The 13,303-nt window shown below is 40.7% G+C and overlaps 2 protein-coding genes across 8 annotated transcripts in view; one reads left to right on the top strand and one right to left on the bottom strand.

Annotated features, from left to right (window-relative positions):
- LOC138153720 (GON-4-like protein) overlaps window positions 1–13,303 on the top strand; it is a 79,225-nt gene that overhangs the window by 24,626 nt on the left and 41,296 nt on the right. For 4 of the 6 annotated variants that reach the window (XM_069078084.1, XM_069078086.1, XM_069078085.1 and 1 more), the window contains exon 1: window positions 8,869–9,025. The exons of 1 other annotated variant lie outside the window; for it this stretch is intronic. The gene's annotated coding sequence lies outside the window, so the exon portion shown is untranslated. Of the gene's footprint in view, window positions 1–8,640; window positions 8,773–8,868; window positions 9,026–13,303 lie in introns of those variants that run through there. One more of the 6 variants, XM_069078087.1, reaches the window with a different exon arrangement.
- Window positions 6,617–8,434, bottom strand: LOC138153724 (large ribosomal subunit protein eL39). 2 transcript variants are annotated; one of them, XM_069078091.1, is made up of 2 exons: window positions 8,066–8,434; window positions 6,617–6,923 (listed from the first exon to the last, which is right to left on the bottom strand). In XM_069078091.1, exon 2 carries the CDS (start codon window positions 6,884–6,886, stop codon window positions 6,731–6,733), a length of 156 nt encoding a protein of 51 aa, XP_068934192.1. In that variant the 5' UTR covers window positions 6,887–6,923; window positions 8,066–8,434; the 3' UTR covers window positions 6,617–6,730. The 2 variants fall into 2 exon arrangements, with proteins under 2 accessions (XP_068934192.1, XP_068934193.1); XM_069078092.1 differs by lacking the exon at window positions 8,066–8,434 and adding an exon at window positions 7,694–7,718.

Below are 13,303 nucleotides of genomic sequence, written 5' to 3'. Positions count from 1 at the left end.
TTCTTTCTTTCTTTCTTTCTTTCTTTCCCTTTTTGGGGAGGGGAGGGCAATTGGGGTTAAGTGATTTGCCCAAGGTGACATGGCTAGTTTTTGTGTTAAGTGTCTGAGGCTGGATTTGAATTCAGGTCCTCCTGACTCCAGGGCCCTTGCTCTATTCACTGTGCTACCTAGCTGCCCTGATTTAGATTTCTTTTATATATTGTTGATAGCTTGGATTTCTTCCTTTGAAAGCTAGCTGTTTATATCTTTTGACCATTTATCTGTTGGAGAATAGTCCTTAGTCTTATAAATTTTAATTAGTTTGTTATATATTTTGAATGAGACTTTTACCAAAGAAATCTACTGCAAAGATTTTCTCCCCAGTTATCTATTTTTCTTATAAGTTTTACATTAGATCTGTTTATGCAAAACCTTTTAAATCTTATATAATCAAAATTGTTCATTTTATCTTGTGTGATCAGCTCTATCACTTATTTAGCCATGAATTCAAACTCTTCTCTTATTCACAGATCTGAAAGTAATTTCTTCCTTGAGTCTCTAATTTATATGAATCTGGGGTTTGAATCCATATGGAGCTTATCTTGGTATAGTATGTGGTGTTGGTCTAAACCTAATTTCTTTTTTTTTTTAAAGCAATAGGGGTCAAGTAACTTGCTCAAGGTTACACGGCCAGTTATTTCTGGGTGTCGTGCTGAGTATCTGAGCCTGGATTGGATCCCCAGGTCATCCCGACACTGGAGCCGGTGCTCTTACTTGCTGAGCCACCTGGCCGCCCCTAAGCAATTGGGGTTAAGTAACTTGCTCAAGGCTACATGGCCAGGTGTTTCTGGGTGGGTGCTAAGTGTCTGAGCCCGGGATTCGATCTCCAGGTCTTCTCAACACTGGAGCCGGTGCTCTTACTCGCTGTGCTACCTGGCCGCCCCAAGTCTAAACCTAATTTCTGCCAGGCTGCTTTCCAATTTTTCCAGCAGCATTTGTTAAATTGTGCGTCTTTTCTGCAACAACTGTGGTCTTTGGGTTTATCAAACACTATGCTATTTTATTTTTAATTTGTTTTAATGATAAACCTTTATTCACCAGTACCAAATCATTTTAATGATTATTGCTTTGCTCAATTTGAAATCTAGTATTTATAGACCCAAGCTTTCTTTCCACTTTTTTTTCATTATTAACCTTTATATTTCTTGACCTTTTGTTCCTTCATATGAATTTTGTTATTTTTCCTAGTCTATAAAAATTTTTGGTGGGTATAGCCCTGAATAAATACATTAATTTAGGTAATACTAGTATATATGCTTCACCAACCCATGAGTAATTAATGCTTTTATAATATAACTATTTAGTTCTGTCTTTATTTCTGCAGAGTGTTTTAAAGTTAGATTCATGTAGTCCTGCCCAAAGCTTGGAAGATACCCTCCCAAGTATTTTATAGCTTTTGTAGTTATTTTGAAAGGAATTTCTCTTTCTAGTTCTTTTCTTTTCTTGTTTTTTTTTTTTTAAAGCAATTGGGGTTAAGTAACTTGCTCAAGGTTACACAGCCAGTTATTTCTGGGTGTGGTGCTAAGTATCTGAGCCCAGATTTGATCCCCAGGTCATCCTGACACTGGAGCCAGTGCTCTTACTCTCTGAGCCACCTGGCCACCCCTCTAGTTTTTTGTTGGAAATATGCAGGAATGCTGATTCTATTTTTGGTGATTTATCTTATATCTTGAAACTTTGCTTAAATTATTTCAATTAATTTCTTAGTTCTCTAGTTATACCATCATATTATCTGAAAATAGAGAATTTTAGTTTCTCTGCCTATTCTTATTATATCAAATTCTTCTTCATATAGCTATAGCTAGCATTTTTAGCATTATGTAAATAGTACTGGGGTGATGAGCATCCTTGATTTATCATTCAGCTTAATAAAAAGACTTCTTTTTATATGCATGTGTGAATGTTTTCTCATGGATTTATATAACTTTTTTTTTTACTATATTAAGGAAAAGTCCCTTTATTTCTATGATTTTGAGTGTTTTTAATAGAAATGAGAGTTGGGTTTTGTCAAAGGCCTTTTCAGCATCTATTGATAGGATCATATGGGTTTTTATTATTTATGTTAACGTGACTTATGTTGAACCTACCCTATATTAAGAATATAAATCCAACCTAGTCATAGTATATAACCTTTCTACTATATTATTTTAGCCTACTTGCTAATATTTCACTTAAAAATTTTCCATCAGTGATCATTAGGGATAGTGGTCTGTTCTTTCTCTGCTTTGTCACACCCTTGTTTTAGGTATCAAAACCATATCTTTAATAGAGATTTTAAGAGTATGCTCTTTTTTTATTGCAAAGTTTGTGTAGAATTAGAATCAATTGTTCTGTGAATGTTTTTTTTTTTAAGCAATCGGGGTTAAATAACTTACTCAAGGTTACATGGCCAGTTATTTCTGGGTGTGGCCGCCCCTCTGTGAATGTTTGATATGTTACTTGTGAATCTACTGGTTCTAGGATTTTTTACTTTGGAAGTTTATTTTTGGTTTGCTTAATGTCTTTTTCTGATTTTGGGTTATTTAATTGGTCTATTCCTCTTTTAAAAAAAAATCTGGGTATTTCATATTTTTGTAAATTTTCATTTATTTCCTCTCTGTTTTGTTGGCATACAATTGGGCAAGTTTCTGATAATTTCATTTCCTCTTCAGTCCTCTGCTGTTTACTCTCTATCATCCCCTATATAAAATCAGAAATCCCTAAAGCTGCCTATTGATATTCCTAAAACACAGGTCCAACCATTTTATTGTTCTTTTCAAGAGACATCAATAACATATCTTATTATCTCTAGGATAAAATATAAACTTCTCTGGTATTTAAAGCCTTTCAGAATCTGGCTCCAACCTGTCTTTCCAGGATTTTACATTGCTACCTCTACATTCCAATCAAACTGGCCTTGTTGATGTTCCCCATACATATTTCCATCTCTATCTCTGTACCTTTTTAGGAGCTGGCTATTCATCATCCCTGGAACGCTGTCTCTTCTTACCCTCTACATCTTAGAACCACTAGCTCCCTTCAGCGCTCAGCTTGATGTCATCTCCTTCAAAAGGCCTTTATTGATTCTCACTTCATTGTTAATTGTGATACCCTCCTCAAATTTCTTTGTTCTTACTGGTCTATGTTGTTTCCTCTCAGTAGATTATAAGGTCCCTCGAGGGGATTTTTGTCTTAGTATCTTCCATGCCTAGTGCACAGTAGGCCCTTATTGTTTATTGAACTAAACAGACACTGTCCAATGAACCTGATTTCAAAATTTTAACAACTGATGACTAACTACAACATATGACTCATTACGTAACTACAACAAATTACTACTTTGAATCTGAGATATGTTCTGGTTAGGAAGTCCTTTGAAATAAAAAACCAAACCATAAAAACCTTTAACCACTTCCACTTCTTGAGGGAAACTTGAGCGTAACTACTAAGTTTGTGACTTTCCACTGGTCTAAGCACCCATATTTTTTCTTCATAGTAGGATGCAGAATGCAAGGAGATGAGGAGAGAAAATAGGAAAATTGTATCGCATTTCCAGATTGGAATATAGCCAAATTAAAACAAAGTGGATTAGCAGTATCTAGGTGTAAATACAAATGGTTTAGGGATTGTCCATGTCAGATCCTTTCTCTGGTGCAAGTAGCAAAGAGTCAATGGTAATACCTTTATTGTTAATCTGCGAAAGTTGAACACATTTATTGTTCTTATGGCTTGGATATTCATCTGAAATCTGTGTGATCTTATGGTAGAACAGAAGCTACCTGAAGATAGGGCACCATATGTTGCTAATTATCTGTATAGTACAGCATTAGCCTCATGTCTAATCATAGGCATTTTATATCATAACAATTAATTCTACTATAGGAATTCATATTCAATTTTCATTAATTTACTAGACTTTATTGTTAAAAAATAAACAACTTGGGGCAGCTAGGTGGCACAGTGAATAGAACACTAGCCCTACAGTCAGGAGGACCTGAATTCAAATTCGGCCTCAGACATTTAAGACTATCTAGCCGTGTGACCTTGGGCAAGTTGCTTAACCCCAACAGCCCTGCCTTCCCTCCTCCAAAAAAGCAAAAAAAAAAAACAAAAACAAAAACCCAAACCTGACAGTGATTGTTTCTTCTAAGGTATGCCAAATTATGCCCATCCTTGTAGGTAAATATATTTACTTTTCTGTGAGACTATGATTGGCTATTGTAATTAAGAGTATGGCTTATTTTTAGCTTTTAATTTACTTGATTGTATTCATTGTGCATACTATCCTAATTATGCTTATCTCATTGTGCATCAGTTTATATACTTTCTCATTTCTCTGAATTCTCATCTTGTCATTTTTGACCACATATTTTCATTACATTCATATACCACTTTGTTTAGTCATTCTCCTACTGTTAGGCTCATTTCTAGTTCCTTGTTATCACAAAAAGTACTCTTCTGAATAATTTTGGTATGTTTGGATCTTTTTGACCTTTGGTTATATATGTCAAGTAGAGAAATTGCTGGATCACTGCATATAAGACTGCATCTTGGACTGATCCCAGGTCTCCACCCTTAGGCTGAGAAGGCTGGGGAGCATCTTTACCCTCACTACCCAGTAGAAACCTATTCTTTTTCTCCCTAGATGCTGGACCTCCTCTAGGTCCTATTGGGTTTTTCATCGTTAATTGTTTCTCTTCATTTTCACTTTTTTGTTCATTAAAAATGTAGTGACTCACTTTTGGTGAGATTTGTGGATGATTTTGTTTAGGGGGTCAATGTCATGTTTCAATATTCTGCTTTTGCCATCACTAGGTAGCACTTCAAACAAGGTGAACTTATGTTTTATGGGCTATCAATTTAATATTTGAATGACAACACTCAAGTAGCTTACTATTTGAAGACAAATATACAGGAAAGAGGTAAAAATAATGCAAAGTGTCACTTTACTACATGACAAAATTAGTAGTTATGGACAGTAAATGCCACTAGAGATTTGAGAAAGATGACTGACTCAGTTTTAGACACTTAAAACACCTCAAACTCCCTCTCCCTTTTGACTGGAGGGCTAAAGGGTAGAGCACTGTTTGTCCTTCTGAAGAGGATCTGGAATGTGGACTTTCCAGAAAATCACCCCCACCCCAATTACCATTTTTGTGAGTAGTCTTTACCCAACAGATTGTAACTCCTACAGGGCAGCAACTCTCTTTTCCCAATTTGTATTCCCCAGTAGTAAGCACAGTCCTTGAGGAAGACTTAGTAAATGCTTAATAAGTGTTCATTGAATAGAATTGATAGGCAGTGTAGGGAAAGGAATTAAGGATTTGCCCTTTTCCTTACAAAAAAAATCCATGTTTAAAATTACTATTTTATTAATTTCTTCTCACTACAGGTGAATAGGGGTTCTTAACTTTGCCTCATGGACCTCTCTGGGCAGTCTGGTGAAACCTAAGGACCCACTACTAAAGAGTTTCTAAATGCATAAAATATATGATTTTAAAGGAAACCAACTAAATTGAAACGTTGTTCAGTCATCTCCAACTATTTTGAAATTCCGTTTGGGGTTTTCTAGTCAAAGATACTACAGTGGTTTTCAATTTCCTTCTTCAGTGGATTAAGGCCAGCAGCCTTTTAAGTGACTTGCCCAAAGTCACACAGCTAAGAAGGTCTGAGGCTGGATTTGAACTCAGGTCTTCCTGACTCCAGGCCCAGCACTTTAGGTGGCACATTTGCATAGCTTCCCTGCCATACCCCATTCATTGTATTCCCTACACCTAACAGAGTACCCTGCATATAGCAGGCACTTAATACTTGCTGTATGTGGCAAAGCTAAAATTTGAACTAAGATATAAATCACATCCAGTAATCCAAACTGAGCACACTTTACTATGGTGCCTAAGTGTATCATATCTCTCCATTAGGGTGTAAATTTCTGAGGTGTAGGGATTGCATTATTGTCCCATTTTAAGGCAGCATGGTATCTATACAGTGGAAAGAATAATTCAATGTGGAGTCAGGAAAGACCTAGGATCTCTTCCACATTTACTAGCTGAACAATTATGATCAAAATCACTTAATATCTCTATGCCTCAGTTATTTCAACTGTAAAATGGGAACAATCCCCTTGTAGCACTTAGCTCATAGGTTCAATGTAAAGATCAAATGTGACATTTGGATACTCTCAAGATGCAGACTTTTGCCCATCCCAGCCTACTCCATGTAACTGCTGTCCCAGTAATTGTTGCCAAAATGCTTGGGGCCTAGTTCCTATGGCTTATGATCAGTAGCAATGGACCACTGCAGCTGTGCAAATGAATGTTTCTTCACTTGTACCACTGAAAGCTTTCTTTTCCAGCAATAACCTTCCAAGAACATACTTTCATGGCTTCTTTTGTACAGCTCTTGTTGATAATGTGTTTTAGCCTCCTTATGCCACCAAGCACCTCTCCTCATCTTTGGCCGTTTCTGAAAACTGGGTCAGTTCCTGACAAAGCACTTTGTAGAGTTTAAAGCTTAAGTAAGTAGCAGTTATTATCATTAAAAAAACATCTATATCACAGAACCAATAAAGAAATAAATGAAAACAAAAGGGGCAATCTCTGAATAAGAAGTTTATGTCTGCACCTTTGGAATTTCCAAAATCAGGGTTGTGGTATGGTAAGGCATTTTGGATTATGAAAGAGTAAATCTATGCTACCACGGTAGCAATCCTTTATAAACCCAGCTTGGTTCTTCTCCAGTGTCTCCTCTTGGAGTTGTATCTGATCTTATTGCCAGTTTTCATGCGGATCCACTGAGGAATGGGACGATTTTGCTTCTGCTTCTTTGCAAGGAACCTCTTGATCCTGAAAGTCTTGTGGGAAGACATTGTGAGGTCTCAGCAGGGCAGCCAGAAAACAGCACAACTAGTGAGAGAGAATATCTTAATATTAGTATCAGTGATCTTAAGAGTTCCCAGCATAGGGCCTACCACATACCAGACCTTGCATAAACATTTACTGAAACAATCAGGTTTGGTTTTGCATTATCCATTAAATGGAAGAAGCTGCAAACACACTAACACAGGTCATATTGCACTTACCTAAAGTTTATTTAGAGCTGATACTGATGAGGTATGGGTTCTGGGAGCCAGCCCCCTTGAGTCCTTCAAGTACAGGCTCAGGGAACCCCTCCCTTGAACTCTGATTAAAATCATCCCATCTGATGAGCCATTTGCATGAGGTCATAAGCCTTACATTGTGGCTGGGCCCAGACCTAGGTTACTAGCCTAGCCCTCCACTGTCCATCTTCTTCCCACCCTTGAGCCTATCAAAATATCATTCCACCCTAGAACTGGCCTAGCCCACCATGGTCTGTCAACTCCAGGTAGCCTCCAGCAACTTCCCACCCTTAATCACTCACTGACCTCATCAATACTCCTTTATACGCACACATATGCACTATATATAGTCCCATATATTTATTTTTAATATGTATTTTATGCATTATACTGTGTTTATATATTTTCATTGTCTCTTGAATTTATGTTTTTAAGTATTTGTTTTTAATATCGATTACATATATTCTACTTATTCCAGGAATCACCTGGAAGTTGTGTCTGTTTGTCGCTAGATGGTAAGTTCAAATCCCGCCTCGAATATTTACTAGCTGGCCAAATCACTTAACCTCTCCGTGCCTCAGTTTCTTCATCTGTAAAGCAAAGGGTTTGGCCTCCACGGTCCTTTCCAGCTCTAAAATCACTGTCCTACAGGATCCAGAGCCATTTCCATTACCCTTCACGGTCTAGCAGTTTTAAAAGACATTGAAGTCGGATTCTCCCCGGGAGCAGCGCCACCAAGGCCGTTTCCTCCGGCGGCTGGTCCGGAGTCTCTACAGGCAGCGCCCCCTCCCCGGAAGCCACGCGCCCAGCACCTCGAAAAAAGTTCTGGGGCCAGCTCCGCGTTCCCACGCACAGGACGAGCCCCGCCGCACAGCGAGATCGGCTTCCGTTTAAACGTACGCCCAAGCCCTAAGCCTGGCCCTGCCTGGTCCCCTAAGGCTCACTCACCCCAGGTTCCAGCGGCAGCAAGGTGTAAGTCTTAGGGCAGAAAGGTGCTCAGCGTCGCCAACAACCGCTCGCAAACCAAACAGGAAGAGGAGAAAGATGCACAGAAACTATAGAAAACTAACTGGGGAGCGAGGCGACTTCCGCTCAGGCAGCGGGTTTAGGCGTTTCTCTCTACTTCCGGGTCAAGGACGTATCACGTGCTACTTTGTGCCTCCCATTTCATGGAATCTAGTGCTGAGGCCCAATTTGGCCTGCCGTACACGCCTGCAGCTGGCAGGCATGGTATTGTCCGAAGCTGAGGGCAAATCCCTTTTTCCCAAACCTCTGCAGCTGGAAGGAAGTGGAATAGTCTCGTGCTAAGGACAAGTCTTTTTTCCCTCACACCCCTGAAGCTAGCGGGAATGGAATAGTCCAGTGCAGAGAACAAATCTGTCTTGCCCACATACCTGTAGCAGGCAGAAATGGAATAGTCCTGTGCTAAGAACCAGTCTTTTTTTCACACCCCTCCAGTTGATGCGAATGGAATAGTCCGTTGCTGTGGTCAAATCTCTTTTGCTCACACCCCTCCACCGGGAGGGAATAGAATGGTCCGATGCTGAGGACAAATCTCTCTTATCCACACACCTGCTGCGGGCCAGGATGGAATAGTTAAAGATCAGTCTTTCCCCCTGCGGAGGCGGGAATGGAATAGTCCCACAGAGCGGGAGGTCTGGGATGGGGCTGAGTGTTTTGGGGGTGTAGCACGCGCTCTGGGAAGGCTGGGGCGGGAGGTAGGAGGAGGCAGTGGAGCTTTAGGAAATTGGGCGGGGACACTTGAAGTGAAAGCTGGAGTCGGGGAAGTAGCGGCTCCTCGGGCTACCGGCTCCAGGCTGGGCTGGTTTGTCCCGGGGGAGAGGCGGAGAAGAGCGACCTGCAAGCGTCCCCGGACGAGGGGGTGTCGGCGTGGTGGGTGTGAAGCGGGTGAGCCGTGGGAGAGGCACCACCGCGGAGTTGTGGGGAGGGATGCGGATGCCCAGCGAGGGGGCGGGGGCGGGGCGTGCATGAACCTCTGTGTGTGTGTGTGTGTGTGTGTGTGTGTGTTCTCACGTGTACGTGTACCTTTTCTCCCCCCTGCTGGGAGTCCTAGCAACCGAAGCGTCCCCCGCCCCCCGCCGCTGGGGGTGGGGGATGGCTTTTCAGATGTGGAGTGGATAGAATTGTTTGTTTTGTTTTGGGGGGAACCTTCAGACTTCCCTGTCACCGGCCAGGTTTTGCTCTACCATGGCCTCGGGAGAGAGACCTTGCACCCTCTCCTCCCGGGGGGTAACTGTTCGGGGATGGGAGCGGGGGGCGCCCAAAAGAGGAAGGAGCAAATAGAGGCGATACTGGACCAATGAGTCAACAAGCATTCATTAATTGCTTACCAAGGTGCCAGATGCGGAGCTAAGAGTCAGGGATACCCAGAAAGGCAGAACCGCTGCTTCTGCCCACAAGGAGCTGATAGTCTAACGGAGGAGGCGTAGTGGAATTTACTAGGGAAGGCAAGATGTATACAGATGGGAGACAGTCTCCAGGGAAGTAGCTGCTAACACCTGCAGGGACTAGGGAAGGCTGAGTCTCGAAGGGAGCAGGAGACCCGGGTGGGAGGGTGGGGCAGAACATTTTTGTGCATAGGTGTGATGGGGGCATCCCTAGCAGGCTGGACCCTGTAGGTCCTAAGAATTTCATAGAATGAGTATCAGATAGTGGTTGGAGCGGGGAGGGGACACTCGTCTTCTGGTGTGATCAGTGGCCAAGTTAACCTCTGTGTGGAAGAAAGATGGTGGGCTGACCTGTATATGGATTCCAGAGTGGCCATTTTGTGTGCATGGAGATGTGTATAAACAAGCTGGCTTTTAGAGTTGGGAAGAATGGAAGTGTCCCCACTAATTCATGTGTATTGGTGTAGTTGTGTATAACCTACATAGGAGGGGTGTGTGGAATATATCTCTCTAATAGGGGCTACATGGGAAGAATAAGACTACCACTGGCATTGGGGCATCTAGGTGGCTCAGTGGATGGAGCTCCGGGCATGAAGGGCTTGGCATCAGGAAGACTTGTGTTCAGTATTAGCATCTGACAGTTAGCTAGCTGTGTGACCCTGGCCAAGTCACTTAACCTCTGCTTCAGTTAACTCCTCTGTAAAATGGGGATTATAATAGCACCTCCCTCTAGGGCTGTTGTGAAGATCAAATATGCTAAGTACAATGCCTGGGACATAGTAAGCGCTGTATGTATTATGTATTATTATAAGGGGGGGGTATTTCATGGCATTGTATATGTTTGTATAGGAATGGAAGTACCAGACTGGCCTGTTTGTATTAAAGCTGGTGGAGTGTCTTTTATGAGTGGGCCTATGCATTTAATAGGCTTTCTGGTTTCCCTGACATATTGGCTTGTGTGTATGAATAAGCTGTTTTTTAGAGTTGAGAAGAATAGAAATGTCCCAAATAATTGATGTATAGGGGGTAGGAATGTATGCTTTTGTATGACCCCTTTTTGTTTTAGTATTAGTTTGTACCTAACAGGATGCACTGGGTCAGTGTGCAAGAGACTAGAAAATCTTTTTTTAAGATCAATTTTTAATGTATTTTGTTTTTTATATTTTCCACTATTTCCAATGTTTTGTTTCCTTATCTCCTTCACATAGATTAGCACTTTAAACAAAGAGGAAAATAGACGGTTCAACTTGTCCAACATATTGGACAAGTATGACAATATATATGCAGTATTCCACACTGCTTAGTCATCAAACCTTTGCAGTGAGGAGGGTGAGATGCTTTTTCATATTTCTTCTTTGGTGCCTAGTTTGGTTATTTTGAAGCATTAAATTTTACTTGTATTATTGCTATTCTTTCTATTTATGTTGCTATAGTTGTTTTCCTGGTTCTACTTGCTTCACTTCACATTAATTCATACATGTCTTCCCATGCTTCTCTGTATTCATCATATTCTTTTTTAAAAAACTAGCTTAGGGGCAGCTAGGTGGCAGTGAATAGAGCACCAGCCCTGGAGTCAGGAGGACCTGAGTTCAAATTCTGCCTCAGACACTTAACATTAGCCATGTGACCTTGGGCAAGTCACTTAATCTCAATTGCCCTGCCTTCCCCCTTCCAAAAGAAAAAGACAAAAAAAACTTAGCTTAATATGCCATTACATTCATGAACTATAGCTGTTGTTGCTTTATACTTTGCTTCCAATTCTTAGCGATTGCAAAAAGTGCTGCTATAATTATTTTGGTGTGTGTGACAGCTTTCTTTTTGTCATTGCCCTCTATACTTAACAATTCAATATCTAGGTCAAAAGGTGTGGACATTTTGTACTAGAACATTCTTTTTTTTTTAAAGCAATTGGGGTTAAGTAACTTGCTCAAGGTTACATGGCCAGTTATTTCTGGGTGTGGTGCTAAGTATCTGAGCCTGGATTCCATTCCCAGGTCATCCTGACACTGGGGGTAGTGCTCTTACACACTGTGCTACCTGGCCACCCCTAGAACATTCTTAACAGAAAGGTCAGTAGTGTATTAAAAAAAAATATGGATAACTTCTTTTGTATTCATGTAGTTCTACAAAAATACTCTAAACTTGGATGGTACTTTTATGTGTCTTCAATGGATTTTTTCATTTGTCTCTTTGTGGACTTCACGTTCACTTCTCAGCTGGTCAGGGTTATTCAATAGCAAGGATAATGAAAAGGAATATGTGTATTTTAGCCCATAGTTCCCTTTCTCCATCAGAATTACTGAATTTTGGGCTGCATTCTAACACTGACTGCTTTAGAAGGTATATTTCAGTCTTTCAGAAAGTGGAGGCACAGTTGGCCAAGAAAGGTTTTTAGCTCTTAGGGTTGCTAGAACTCAATCAGAATTCTGTCTGTTGCTGTCCTGAAATTTCCTCTGGCCTTCATCTACATTGGGACCCATGGAGAAAAGCAAGGTGATTCAAAGAGGGGAAGCTGAAAATGTAGGTTTTTCTTCATTTCTATAGTTGCATGTTATCCAGAGTCACAGTCCTAAATCATTCAGCCTGTAGTATTATAAAATAATCCAGTCCTGCCTTTCTAGGAGGGAGTAGAGGAAAGGACACAGTAGGATATATTGTTTGTTGTTGTTCAGTCTTATCTGACTCGTAAGTTCTTGATAATTTCTTGTTGATTGGCTTGAGATCTCCAAATAGATGTTACATAGTTCTCTCAAATTGAAAAGAGAGCTAATTATCTTTCCCCTAAACTCTTCCTTTTCCTATTAAAAAAAAATTTTTTTTGTCAGTAGTACAAATATCGTTTCAGTCTTCTAGATCTACCACCTTAGAATCCTTTTTGGCACTTTACCATCATGCATGCTCCATATTCATTCAGTTGCTATTTTTTGTTGATTCTCCCTGCATGCATTTCTAATCTCTATTCCTTTTTTTTTTTTAAATTTACCCAACCATCAGCATAGTTTAAGCTCTAACCACTTCTCACCCAGTCTATTTCATTTGCCTCCTAATTGTTTTCCCTGCTACCAGCCTCCCTCCTCTCCTCACTCTCTATGCACCTTTGCTGTTTCCAGTACCTAGAGTGTCATCCTTGATTCCATCTCTTGGACCCTTACTGACTTCAGGGCTTAGCTCAAGGGTCTTCCCTGTGTGAGCCCTTTCCTTTAGCACAACATCTGGCACATAGGTAAGTGCTTTATTTTTGTTGAATTGACTGGGTTAACATTACAGAATAGACTGTATGCATACTGGGGGATTGGCTAATTTGTTTGAGTTCATTTGTTAGACATGCAGGTTAGTGTGGAATTGAGTCTGGGAAACTTTTTTCTTCAAAGATGCAGTGTGGCTATATGTGGTTCAGGTCTAGATTGGATATAGAGAAAGGTCTAGGAGAATTTACCCAATAGAGTAGTCGTGCTGTATGGTAGAGGAGACTTGTATTGGTCATTTGTGTTGATTTTTAGGAGCCACTTCCTAAACTTTGTATTTATATTCAGATGAATCTTTGATGTCTTCAGTGTACGGTGTTTCCCCGATAATAAGACACTGTCATTATTTTTTTTGGAAAGAAAAACACCAGAGGGCTTATTTTCAGGGGAGGGCTTATGTTGTCCTGCCTCACCTCTCCTCCGCAGCACTGCTCTCAATGGCACCAGCAAGCAAATCACTGGGGAAGAACAGGATGACACGCTCACTGCTGCAGCTCTGATTGGATGCAGCTCAGAGTGTGGCGTGCATTAAC

Source organism: Petaurus breviceps, unplaced genomic scaffold (genome assembly GCF_028583685.1).
Source record: "Petaurus breviceps papuanus isolate PSGF00001 unplaced genomic scaffold, PetGlider_PUasm1.0 91023, whole genome shotgun sequence".
Lineage (NCBI taxonomy): Eukaryota > Metazoa > Chordata > Mammalia > Diprotodontia > Petauridae > Petaurus > Petaurus breviceps.
This window is presented reverse-complemented; position numbering and strand designations above follow the sequence as displayed.